The sequence below is a fragment of the Eurytemora carolleeae genome, unplaced genomic scaffold (genome assembly GCF_000591075.1).
Source record: "Eurytemora carolleeae unplaced genomic scaffold, Eaff_2.0 scaffold217, whole genome shotgun sequence".
In the NCBI taxonomy this organism is placed as follows: domain Eukaryota; kingdom Metazoa; phylum Arthropoda; class Copepoda; order Calanoida; family Temoridae; genus Eurytemora; species Eurytemora carolleeae.
In genome coordinates, this window is record NW_019396108.1 from 239,831 (window position 1) to 253,806 (window position 13,976).

General features: G+C 31.4%; 2 protein-coding genes across 2 annotated transcripts; both read right to left on the reverse strand.

Moving 5' to 3' along the window:
* Positions 1 to 213: 213 nt before the first annotated feature.
* On the reverse strand, positions 214 to 13,123 carry LOC111695152 (presenilins-associated rhomboid-like protein, mitochondrial). The gene is made up of 14 exons (XM_023464364.1): positions 13,069 to 13,123; positions 12,656 to 12,699; positions 10,882 to 10,968; positions 10,362 to 10,448; positions 9,836 to 9,895; positions 9,490 to 9,569; positions 9,125 to 9,156; positions 8,789 to 8,888; positions 8,063 to 8,121; positions 6,735 to 6,800; positions 4,761 to 4,821; positions 2,063 to 2,148; positions 1,496 to 1,601; positions 214 to 412 (listed from the first exon to the last, which is right to left on the reverse strand). The coding sequence occupies exons 1-14, from the start codon at positions 13,114 to 13,116 to the stop codon at positions 342 to 344; spliced, it is 987 nt and encodes a 328-aa protein (XP_023320132.1). The 5' UTR covers positions 13,117 to 13,123; the 3' UTR covers positions 214 to 341.
* Positions 13,123 to 13,974, reverse strand: LOC111695155 (U6 snRNA-associated Sm-like protein LSm5). The gene is made up of 2 exons (XM_023464368.1): positions 13,847 to 13,974; positions 13,123 to 13,341 (listed from the first exon to the last, which is right to left on the reverse strand). Exons 1-2 carry the CDS (start codon positions 13,946 to 13,948, stop codon positions 13,162 to 13,164), a joined length of 282 nt encoding a protein of 93 aa, XP_023320136.1. The 5' UTR covers positions 13,949 to 13,974; the 3' UTR covers positions 13,123 to 13,161.
* Between the last annotated feature and the right edge of the window lie 2 nt (positions 13,975 to 13,976).

A 13,976-nucleotide genomic window follows, 5' to 3' on the forward strand; every position in this document is an offset into this window, starting at 1 on the left:
ACCTGCAGTATGGAAACAGTACAACACAACACTTTTTTTCTAGTAAATTCCCCTCCAATATATATTCTATTCTTTTTGGTTACTAGCAAGGATGTGGTAACTAGGGATTATGATTGACAAAAATAAAATATAACAGGAAATAGGACGTAATATGTAACAAGTACGAAATCTAGATGAATATAAAATGAAATTAAAAAGGAGTAATACTAGTAAAAAATTAAGTAAGTGATTTATTCTGATACTTAACAAGCTAAAAAATTCATTATATCCGTGTTCTGAATGAATGCCAGACTTAAACACCGTTTTTTTCTTCTCATATACTGTATTATATCCAACCCCCCTCATCTCTGTGATCTGATTGAATGCCAGGCCTGCACAACAGGTTCTCTAGAGTCCCATAACAGTCTACTACCTGGAAAGAAATAAAGCTGAAGTAACGATTAAACTCCTGTTCAAGTCGGTAATGTACAGGGTGTCCCCAAAAAAATGGGGAATCAAGTGACAAACTTTCATATAGTCATCGATCCATCCTAATTTTGTTTATGGACATAATGAATGTTGTATTCCGAGTATTCCAGTGTTGACAATTAGGCAGAAAATCTTTTAGCCTTGTGGGTTGTCATTTTAGTACCTTCAAAACTAAAGAGGATAGTAAGAGTTTTTCCGCAAAAAGTTTCAAAAATCATTTATAAAACTGTTTAATAAATTAATTTTATTATATTTTCCGAATCATGAATAACGAAAAGGTGGACAATGCCAATATGTTAATGACTATGAGGGGAAGCGAAAATCTTGAAATTATAGCATCATTTTTCAAATTTTACAATATCCGTCAATTAACAGTATACAGGCAGTTTTTCAGGAAGACGAAACCTTTTCAGACTTTCGTGGGATAACCATAAAATTTTTGTAAATACCCTGTTCCTTGAAATAAATTCAGAAATAAGAGAAAAATGAATATATTTAGAATTCCTGGAATATTTCCTTTGATCCTTGTAATTTTTCTTCAACTGCCAAAACATGAAAGACGCGCAATAAATTAGATTCAGGAACAAGTTTATTTAGAAAAAAACTCTAGTTAACTTTAGTTCAAAACTTTAAGTTATAATTAGTTTTTTTTTAAGTTGTGAAAGACTAAATTACACAGTTTGAAACTACAAGAAGGAAAGATAATGAGGGAGGGGGGTAAATAAGTGGGTTGGGGGTATTGCTGATTGTATTTAAAGATATACTGCTCTCTGTACATCAAGAATGATAATTAATATAAAATTACTACAGTAAAGTGGGACCCTAAAAACTGTGGAATGTGAAGACGACAGTAAAGCAATCTTCAGTCTTTTTTATGTTGTTAAGCAATTAGTAACGTTAAAACCAACTTTTTAAGTGAAATTATTTTGTGTAAACTGCACAATTGTCAATTGCCCTCTTAAATGCTTTAACTAGAGTCCTATTCCACCGTTTTATGGCTCCCATTGTAGAATAAATATAAACCTACCCATATGGACCCAGAAAATTCCGTAAAGAATTCCTGCCAAGTGAGCAGAATGATCTAGAACTCTCCATCCCATCACCAATCCTACTGCATCCATACACATCAAGCCCTACAATAAACCAGCAGCTCAGGGATTTAAAATAGATAAAGGAACATTAAAGGGACCGTAAACGTGATTATATGAGAGACGGTCCGATTCACAGCGTTATCCTTAAAAACTTCGTCGGATCAAGTATGAATTAGATATCCACGTTTTTGTTTTTGAAAACTGTTTATTTTTTTTTTGTTGTTTTTCTGCAAACATGACCTGCACATAATTTTTTCGATGGAAAAAATAATGTTTCAACCCTCACCTCCCCAAAAAACGATGTTATCTTTCACATTATTGATGGAAAGGTTTCAAGGGTACCGTTGTGAACTGAGCATCCACCTCTTTAAAATGAAGGGTCATGTAAAGTAACGTCGAAAGTCCATAAAATATAGTTTAAATAAAAACATTCTACTATTGAATTTCTTTTAGATAATACAATTGTTAAGGAGAAAGTATTGTTCTACAAACCTATTATTTACCTTTATAGCTGTAGAGGCGGAAAATGTAAACATTGGAAGTAAAATCATGTGAAGCTGTGCGTCCGGAACCAAGGTTCCAAATATACCTCAACAAATATAAATATTTTTTTTTTTCAACAAATAATTGTTTTACAGAAAACGTCAACGTAACATTAAATTATCATATTTCTAAAAATGAAATAAAAGTAGCGTTGAGAAGTAACGATGCAAATATTTCCATTAAACTTTATCAATAAAGTCTTACTTTAAAATTTTAGAATAATTCTATCTTAAGAGAAAGGCATATTTAATCTATATGCGCAGGCGCGTACACAGGATTTTAGCCAGGGCCCAGGGCAAGATTTTTTGCCCCCCCCCCCCTTGGAATTGTTTTGTTCAAAAAGTCAATTAACACCATAAAATTACACCAAAAAGACTACATTTTTGGGTGTTACTAACCTTATAGACTCTAAAATTTATTCTAAAATTTATTCCTTTGCTTAAAAAACTAACTTTAACTTTTTAGCTTAATAAATTTATAAATTTATCACTTTACTCCATCACAGCTAACTAAATCAATATCACAGCATCATTAAAAATCATATTTTCACTGATAACCGAAATTTCTTCTGAAATTTGTAGATAGAATTTACTTAATCTACATATTCACCAACTCTTTTAAGCTACAATTTTCTTGGATTTGCTTGCACAAACATTTCAATGATTTTCTCAGTAGTGAGCCATAAGTGTGCATAATCGTTAGGTCTGCTCTCCGTCATAATACATCTTGTGTAATGAAGTATTCTCTTTAGAATTAGAATTATTGTCATCATTGCATAAAGGGGAACTTGAAATTATCTCTTTATGAAAATAAAGGAATTGAGTCTTTGCCACAAACTCTGATTTTCTAATCACTATATTTTTGGAACCAGATGTTGGAGACAGAGATAAATAAATAAACATAAATAGCTTATGTACGCAAAATCAACAAGAATTTTACAGTCCGCGAACTCATACTTCTAGGGGTCAAAGTATACTTCAATGATAAGTGGGGTGGTTTGGTGTTTTTATTATTAAACCACTCAGGAGTGAATTTTATTTTGAGAATATCAAACAAGGGGGGGGGGGGGTTGAGGTAAAACATTTAAGGGTCATAGCTCAATTATTTTTAAGTTCTGAGGTATTTTTGATTTATACTTGACAACTCCGGCTCTGTAAAAAATGGCTCTTTTCTAAAAGTCAAGAAGTGTCAGGTTGATTTTTTCAAAAATGAGAAACCTATTTGATAAAAAATTTTGCTCTCTCTTATAGAGTTTTTGCCAAAAACTCAAATTTATGTCGTTTTAAATATCAAAGACTATTAAGTTGTAAAGATATACGGCTTAAAATCAGTCAAAGTGGAAAAGTTTCATAAATGATAAAAACAGTCTATAAACCTAGATTTAAAAACTTTGTGCATAATGACATCAAACTTTTATTGATAAAATAATTTAGTCTACAATCACAATCACTGGTTTTGAAAAAGAATAATCTTGCAGCTTGCTAAGCAAAGGATCGGAGAGCTGCAATGATATTTATCTCTACAATCCGAATATTTTAACTTTTTTATAACTCTTTGAAACAACTCCTCCAGAATTTTACTTGCTGAACTGTGAAGAAGGTTTATAGTTTCCTCTGGTAAAGAGAACTTGTCTTTTATTTCGACAATCACAGATTCTAGACTGCGAATTTTTTCGTCGAGTTTTCTTTTTTGAGCTTTGAGGGAACAACTCTGATTTTGGAATTTTTTCCCTTTGCTCGTGTTTCCGTCATACATTTTCTTTTTCTTTTGAATAGCTGGGACGGCATAATTATATTCGTTCAGAACAGTTTCCAGGGAGCAGTTCTGAACAGCTCCAATAATGTTAAAAATTGAGGGAACAGCAGACTTTGACAACTTTTTCCCATTCACTTTTATATAACTAGGAAAATGTTCGTTTCTGATAACATTCGGATTGGGTCTTTTCCAATCTACTAGGTTTAACCATTCCTCCAGAATAAAGTGTAAAATAACTCCGGGAATGGAACTATTTGAACAACAATATTTCACTGAGCAATATATCGTATTGACGAGAACTGAAGAAGAACATGAGAAGGACTAGACTATAAACTTAAATTTCTCTCTACAGAACTCATGTACACTGCAAGTTCTCAATGATATAACAACAGCCAATGTTCACAACCGACCTAGTTAATATCTATGTATATCTATATAATAGGAATATCTTTAAAATATCTCTGTAAAATGTCGTCTTTATCTATGGTTGTAGACCTTAGATATTTCAAACTATGAATTCTGTTAGATCAAATATACAAGAGGACTACTGCCCCCCCCCCCCTATGTACGCCACTGTATATGGGCATTTAAGTATTTTTCCAAAAGCTCCGAAAAAATTAAATGTTAGTTTCACTCTGCCTGCCTAGCCTTCCTCTTTTCTGGCTGCACGTGCTGAGCAGAGCAGAGTAGCAGAGTTTATATTGATTTATGGTTTAAAAACTTTGCTTACAGAAACATCGGATAAAAATATTCCCTGAAACAGACAAAACTTGAAGCAAAAATTAATTAGATAAGACAGAGGACGGAACACTTGTATGGAGTAGTATAAAATTTGAACGTTTGGAGATCAATGCTTGATACCCCGGATTACCAACACAATAGTTCCGACTCCTAGGCGTTTACCTAGAACAGTATAAATAGCTCCACTGGCACCAAGACTATATCCCATTCTTCCAATTCCAATCTAGAAAATACCAGAATAGTAGAAATGCAACTATGCCGTTTTTAAATGACACCTTGAACACTGTACACTGTACAGTGTACATTATCTTGCATATAAAGTCCCGAAAGTGGCGCCTTATTAAAAATGGGGGGAGGGCACCTAGCTGAAATATGGGGCAGATTGTATTGTACCCCCGTGAAATACTTTTTCTAACTACACAATTAATCTTGTTAACATTTATAATATTAATTATTACGTTTTGTTTTAAAAATAGTATTAGTATTTATATAATATGTAAAGCTGGATCTGAATAATTAATATGTTAATGCATTAATAAATACCTTTAAATAAATTGGTAACCTTAAAAATTTAAAACAATGCTAAAATAGAATAAGAGAAAATAAAATGAAATTTTAAACATTGCTTTGAGAGAATATAATATTTGCAGGTGTATTACCAATCAATTAAAGCTTTAATATCGGGATTGTTGTTAGTTGATTTAAATCTGGATTCATAACATCCTGTAAGGATCAAGATCAGAATACATTATTTCTCAAAGTAGATCCTTATTCATTACTTTATATAGAATACAGAATCTTAATCCATTATTTCTCATGGAGGATCCAGATTCAATATTAAATGTAATAATCCAGGATCTTGATCCATTATTTCTCAAAGAGGATCCATATTCATTACTTAATTTAGAATCCAGGATTTTGATCCAATATTTCTCAAAAGGGATCCATATTCATTACTTTATATAGAATCCAGGATCTTGATCCAATATTTCTCAAAAGGGATCCATATTCATTACTTTATATAGAATGCAGGATCTTGATCCATTATTTCTGAAAGTAGATCCATATTCAATACTTTATATAGAATCCAGGATCAAGTTCCATTATTTCTCTGGGAGGGTCCAGATTCTATATTAAATGTAAAAACCCAGGATCAGAATATATTATTTCTCAAAGTAGATCCATATTCATTACTTTATATAGAATCCAGAATCTTAATCCATTATTTCTCTCTTTTTAGTAGAATTTTTTTAAAAGTGAAAAAACTTTTATGTAAAAATTAATCACATTCTTATTCACTCTCAAAAATTAAGCGTAAAACAGGCCCCTAAAATCGAGAGCTAAAAAAATTGGAATCGATTCTATACTAAATCCAGGATCAAGTTCAATTATTTCTCAGGGAGGATTCAGATTCAATATTAAATGTAAGAATCCAGAATCTTGATCCATTATTTCTCAAAGGGGATCCATATTCATTACTTTATATAGAATACAGAATCTTGATCCATTATTTCTCAGGGAGGATCCAGATTCAATATTAAATGTAAGAATCCAGAATCTTGATCCATTATTTCTCAGGTAGGATCCAGATTCTATATTAAATGTAAGAATCCAGAATCTTGATCCATTATTTCCCAAGGTTATATTTTTTGTTTAACAAACACTTTGATCATATAAATAATGTTTTTCTTCAAATATTCTAGTGAGACATAAAAATAAAAAATAACTAGTATAGCAGTTTAAAATGCTAGGCTCTTAGGGCACATTTCGATTGTGAACATTTTCCATTTGTAAACACTGTAAAATAAAATCAAATAAATGCTCGCAAATTTTATAAAAATATTTCTTTGATTTTCAAAATTTAATGACAATCAAATTTTGTCACAGGCAAAATTTTTAAATTTTGTCACAGGCAAAATTTTTAAATTTTGATCATCTATTTGCCATTCCTGGGGAAATGTGAAGTCCCACAAAAATTTGGACCCAATCGGTTCAGCCGTTTTGACGTTTTTATTGGATACAAACAAAGAACAAGAGAAACAGACAAGCAAAGTGTATGGATAGATATGATAAATAGTTGAAAGGAAAAACAAGATAAAAAGATATTGTTTTTTATTGTTCTATAATGATATTTACTTTATGAACATAGCTGGCCAAAGATGTGAGAACACCTGAGCTAAGATAAACCGCCATAAACTGTTCCTAGAACCAATCATTATTCATTTCACAAATATTATTTGAAATTTATGTATCAAATCAAAATCAAAATCGAAATCGAAATAAAATCAAAATCAAAATCAAAATCAAAATCAAAAACAAATCAAATCAAATCAAATCAAATCAAATCAAATCAAATCAAATCAAATCAAATCAAATCAAATCAAATCAAATCAAATCAAATCAAATCAAATCAATGAAATGAAATCAAATAAAATCATGCTGGGATTCGATTAGACTCCACTTTACAGACTGGCTTCTGTAGGTTTAAACTTATATTTCAAAATTTTTCATTTTATCTAGTTTACAGAGAAGAATCCAGCAATACTCCCAAATTTAAACAATGCTACCATTAAAATATCTAAAATATCGTGCTTAAAATTTAATTTCTTTTCTTAGAATTTGAAAAGAAGTCGAACACAGGATTCCTAGACCACCATTAGGTTGGAGGGATTAATGTTCACTCTTCAAAGAAGAACATTATTTTCATTTCTCAGAGTACTTATATTCATGATTCGAAAATAAAGATTTCTGATTAAAATTTGAATTCACTGAAGGTAATTTAAGCGCTCACAAGTAAATGCAAAATGAGATTCTCTGAAAATGTTAGAAATATGAAATGTAAAATGAGATTCTCTGAAAATGTTAGAAATATGAAAATGTAAAATGAGATTCTCTGAAAATGCTAGAAATATGAAAAGGCAAAATGAGATTCCCTGAAAATGTTAGAAATATGAAAATGTAAAATTAATTCGGGGAAAACGCTCTGATGCAAAATAGGGAAACAAAAGATATTGCGAAAATACAAAAAGCTTATTCAGCATAGGATAAAAAATATCAAAAGATTATACCCAACAAAATAAGCGTCAAATTTAGTCTTTATTCATATAGTTTTCGGATTCGCATAAAACAATTAAATCTTTAAATTATTAAGTTATTATAAGTTAGCAAGTCTCACCAAAAGTTAGAAAGTTTCGACATATAACTGAAACAGAAACTGAAAAATTCTTTTTGACTAAAATTCTTAAACCTATAATGAATTTTTGATTGAGAAAAAATCAAACAGCAATAAATTTATGATTGGTAAAAAAACAAAAAATCTGTACAAAAAATATTTGAAAGAAAAAAATCTATAACTAACTAGACCTCAAAATAAAACTTTACATTGACAAATTAAAAAATTGATTTAAATGCAAGAGAAATATAAATTTTAAATATTGAAATTTCTGTGAATGATTGATTGGTTCCTGTCCAAGAAGTTTAACAGCTGGTCCCATGAAGCTGTGCAGAACAAACATATTAAATCCTCAGTGTTATCATTCAACTCAACCGCACATGTCTTTCTTTGTGTACACCATGTACCATGTACAATGTACATTGTTCATATATTTTTTATCTGAGGCCAGATTTAAATAATTCAAACCGCGTCTCTAAACCGCCAAAAACCGGTTCCAAATCTTAACACACTAAATTGAATTTCAAGTCGAATCAACCATATTTTAGCCGCGTTTTAAAGACACACGGCTCAAATTCTTTAAATTCGGCCTCAGGATGCATTAAAATTCAGATTGATAAGATTTTCTTAAAAATTTATCCCCCCCAGGAAGCTAAAAAATACGCCATTTTTTTATCTTATTAAAACATTCAAAACTCATGAAAAATAATTTGAATTTGGAAACTTTGAATATTAAAAATGGAGATTGCTACTTCAAAGCCTAGTCACTGGTCTTTTTGATTTTTTTATCCATAAAATGTTATACATTTTCTCCACAAAATCATTTGTTCCAAACCAAAAAACAAAAACTTAGCAATATAAGTCCAAAAAATTAGGGATGAAAAACATCATTTGATTTGAAACTGCTTTACATATTTTTGTAAATAAATTCTGGAAAGTTCCTTTCTTTGAATTTAGAAAAAAACTACATTTTTTTTTGATTTTCTCGAAAGATAAATCTGCTGGTTGAGTTAAATTCCTAAATGGAAGATTGAATAGTGTGAGAAAGCTGAGAGAAGCATTGGTAGACAAGTAGCTTTTCCTGCAGGGTTCGAAGCAAACCATTTTAACATGGTTACCTTCACATTTATATAAATATCATCTTACACAACTATGTTTACTTGTACAACATCAGTTTCGGGTCCAGAAAAACTATTTTGAAATCATTGGAAAATAAATGAGAAATGGTGATACAAAGATCCCAAATAGAACCCAAAAGTTATTTGCATCTGTACATTTGTTTGTTTGCATTAGTAAGTTCGGAGTTTTAAAAAAACAGATATTATTAGTTTTAAACAATTTTATATTAAATTGCCTGAAGATTAGGTATCCTCCACGCAGCAAATACTGAAAAATATTCTTTTTTTTCAGTAGCCACTAATTGTGGTGCTAAATGATCGATACGACAGGACATCACTTTAGGAATTTTGATGACACAAAATGTTATATTTAACCAATTTGCATTATCATAACCAGGTGTTTTTTTTTATACTGTGATGGGCTTTGCATTATTATTATTATTAAAATTCCCAGTAATTAATTAATTTTTAAAACTTTTCTACAAAAATGTTTTCCTTATAATTTTCCCAGTAATTTTTAGGTGTTGACTTCTTCCCCCCCCCCCTTAATGACNTCCTGGTTCCTCTCCATACATTTGTAGGGTATAACTAAAAAACTTACCAAGGCAGTTTAAGGCACAAATAGGTATAAAAAGTTTGTCCGCATGAGGTAAACTTTTCCACCATTGTCGGAATTCCTCCCTTGGTCATTCAGCTGAAACAACTTTTTTAAAACAATTTTATAAATTTGCCAAATTTCGATATCCACTGTGGACTCTTATGATTTCTAATTTCTTGTAACTTTACTTTAATAAAAAAATTTTATAACAAAGGTAGTAAAAAGATCATAAAAACTGTAATTGAAACAAAAAAGAATGTTAAGAACTTCCTTAAAAAAACCCCACATAATCCTAAATAACACAAGGCAGTTGTATGAACAGATATTCTATTGTTTTAGCTGAATATTCCTAAGACTGCCAGCTTTCCTGCCCAACAATTCATTTCTCCAACCCAATATTCTAGATCGTCTAAAGTAATATTAAGGTTACTCTTCAATAAACAAGCATGAATTGAATAAGTAAAATAACTTTATAAAAATGAAATAGATTAATAATTTAAATTACTCAGAATCATTGCATCGAAAATCTTGCTTTCAAGTTTTTAAATTTATTATTGCTGAATTATACAGTTTAGGGTAATTAAAAGATTAAATTAAAAAATTCTATGAATTTTTGGTGTAAGAAGTTCAAAAAGGATTTTAAACACCTTACAAATTGAACTCCAACTATAAGAAATAAATAAACAATAAATACTTGTAGATGTGCAAGGGAACTGTACACTCAAAACCTTTGAAAATCATTTCTTAATAACATAACCCCTGTTTTAAAGTAAGGGACGACAAATCCTAACAAATTTGGATTTTTTTTTCGACATTATTTCGATCAAAACTAGAATAATAACATTTTGCATTTATGATTTTAAAAATATTTTTACTTAGCAGCCTCTCTCATATTTTCGTACTGCCATATTGCACAGCCAGCCAGTGTACCTCCACAGAAAACAGCGCTGAATACCACAGGTCTATACAAGGAACAGATGTTAACAAACATAAGAAGAAATTTATAAGTCTCCTTCTTCCCATTTTGAGGAGCTCCGACCCACAGCGGAGGTATATAACTAGTTTTAAGATTGTAAAGAGTAAAGACAAAAGGTGATCGAAAAGGGGCATCACAGTTCTAGCGCCTATTCAACATGGGCATACAAATCAAGGGTGCTGTGGGCCATGATGGTACCGTGCCCCCCCCCCCCCCCCCCCCCCAATACAATTTCACATTTTACGGGATTAATCCCCAAATCTCACCATCATTCTAGCCATTTGCTCCCCTACCCCTAATTATGCATTGATTCCAGGTGGGAACGTTCAAAAAAAGTCTATTGACTACAGATCAATTGACCTCAGTCTTCCTCCACCCCTATCCGGTGTGCAGTGACTTCTTGGATTTTGTCTCATTACCTTCCTAGAGCCTTAAACCCAACAGCAGGAAGGTTTCCATCCTCTATTACTGGTTGGGAACCTAGATCTTTTTCTCCGGGTTTTCTCCTAGATAATTTAGTAATTTACACGAGTTCTCCTTCATAATTTATACGAGTTCTCCTAGATAGTTTACAGGGTTTCTTCTAGATAAAATGCAGGGTTTCTTCTAGATAAAATACAGGGTTTCTTCTAGATAAAATACAGGGTTTCCCCTAGATAATTTACATTTACAGGGTTTCTTCCAGATAAAATACGGGGTTTCTTCTAGATAAAATACAGAGTTTCTCTTAGATAATTTACAGGGTTTACTCTAGATAAAGTACAGGGTTTCTCCTAGAAGTTGTTTTCTAGATAAAATACTGGTGGTCTCCTAGATATCTCATAGGGTGGAGCTCTAAATAATCTAGAGATAATATTTATTTAATTGTTTATCTCTGGGCCGTACATAAAATTAAGAATTAAGTGCCCTGTTTAAGAAAAATTTCAAGAAAATAATTGACAAGTTAATTGAAAAAAATATTTAACTCTGGCTAAATTAAAAAAACATATTAAGTTCAGCTGAAAAAAAACATTATGTTCAGTTAAACGAACAATAATATTAAATACAGTTAAATTCAAACAATTTATAGTTCAGTTGAGTGAAATAAAGTCCCATGATTAATAAGTTATATAACGTATTCTAAAGATATATGGATATATGGAGTGATTGTTCTTTATTTGGAAATACATAAATAAGACAATTTTTCGGAATTATGGAATGAGACGGACTTCCCTTATAGTTTTAACCATTTCAACACAATGTTAGGCATAAAAAGCAATGTTATGACATTTTGCGATATTTATTAATATATTTTGATTTGAAAAACACATTAAAAATTATCTATGTCTCGAGTAAATGTTAATGGTTTGATTTGAAAGGAAGACGACATTCAAGAGGAAAGAACCACCTTTTTTGCCTTTACTCCCATTAATATACATTTTAGAACTAAACATGTGTTTAATAAATGTCAACTAATAATTTTTACAGTTTTAACATTGCTTTTTATGTCTGATATTGTATTAAAATGTCTAAAACTTTAGCGGTCGAGTCCGTCCCATGCAAGACTCCATGCAGGACACCGGACTTCAAAAATTATAATTTGCTTTACGAGTCTCGTCAAAGACTCAATAGTAAATCTAACGAAAGTTATCGGATGATTTTTGGGTCTAATGGCCCTAGGCGGAAAAATATGTTAATAAGCCATCTTGTAAAGTCTGTTGAAGACTTAATTAATGTTTATAGTTAATTATTTTATTCAAGCAAAGTACGAATCATGTAGCATATTAACCTACTAAACTAGATAAGTAAAAGTAACTCCTAAATCTGTTTTTGATGATTCAGAGCTCATAAGAAAAATAAGAAACTAATATAGGTTAAATTTGCTGCGTAGGGTCCAGACATTTATCCTTATGTTGCAGAACGTTAATGACATTATGACATAAGCAGTAAATGGTCGACATAATAACATACTCAAACTTCATTTTTGATAGGCAACCCATTCAGGGGGGGCTAAGGAGGTTTAATAAAGATTAAAAACGTCTAAAAATTTTAACGTTCAAAAGTTTTAAAAATTCTATGCCGATAAAATTTCTATGTTTTCCAAGAAGAAGCACTTAATTCTGACATAATTGATACATTTCTTCCGATAGTTGAACAATTAAATAATAAATAAGTATATCGAGGTTTCCGGGTCAAATTAAACATTAGTCTTACTTTGTTCTGAAACACCTGGTTTGAAGAAGATCACAGGGTTTTATCTGTTTAAAAATATACATAGAGCTGTCAGTATAGGATAGTTATTAACTACCATTAAGCCAAGGATAGAAAACTAAATAGCTTAAGTGGAAAATATTTTTGATTATCCAGGGCTAAATAATTATTTGAGTTTTGACTGTCGTGATTCAAGTTTTTTTATGTTTAATCATCTGAGGCCGAATTTAAAGAATTTTAACGAATAAGAGACAATAGAATTAGTTATTATAAAATCAGGTTTTAAGGTTTAATTAAAAAACGATTAATGAGTAGTTGTTAGAAGGATGGTGGCAACCGGGTCGGTAAGCAAAACTGCGGGGAAAAAAGGAAATGTAGTAATCAAGATTTAATATTAAGACGGCTCATATCGATGCCTGAATTGGTTTAGCCAACTTCAAACACAGCCGGCCTAAAACTGACATTTTCAATCTGAAAAAAATATAAGTAAATTAAATGCTTGACTCAAATCAGATTCCTCCTTCGGGTCCCTCTCCTCCCGGCACCAGCATCGTGATGTTGTTCCCATTGAGGAGGATCTTGTCGAGCTTGGTGACCCGCCTGCCCTCGCTCGTGCTCTCGTACTCAACCACGTCCTCCAGCACCATGTTCACGAAGGGATCGAAGCCGAGCAAGGTTCCAACTATCTCCTAGAACAAATTCTTGACTTTTGATCTCAGAATTCAGGATGTTTATCTTTATTCTAGATTTCTAAAATGAAAGAAATTGAGTCTTTGCCACAAACTCATTATTTTAAATTCTTTCATCTTGGCCACCCAAATTCGTGGACATTTGATATTTTAAAATTAGATTATTAGATTTTACAGAATTCATAGTTTAAAATATCTAAGGTCTACGACATTGCAGGGTTGCCAAGATTAGAGTTTATGGTGAAGACTCGAAATCCTTTGTATCACTCATATTTTATGTTTTGTTGGGTTGGTATAACGCCAATGATTGTAAAAATTTGGGAGGCCTAACAAAAACAGATGCCGATTGCCTATTGCCTAAAACCTAATATGCTCGTTACTTTCAAAGAATTTTTAAAAAATTAATTGATACTATTCTTACAGAAATTCGTTTTTACCATGGTAAAAAAGATATCCTAGATTTCCTAGAATATAGGGGGGNGATACATCAACCAAGAATTTGTTCCTTGTCGTTTTTCATGATGATATGGATCCTGGAGCCGATGGCCTTGTCGACCAGCTCCAAAGGGAGCAGTGTGTTGGCGGGTACTGCAGCGGCTCCACTCATTCTTATCTTAAAACATGAAAGTTCTAGC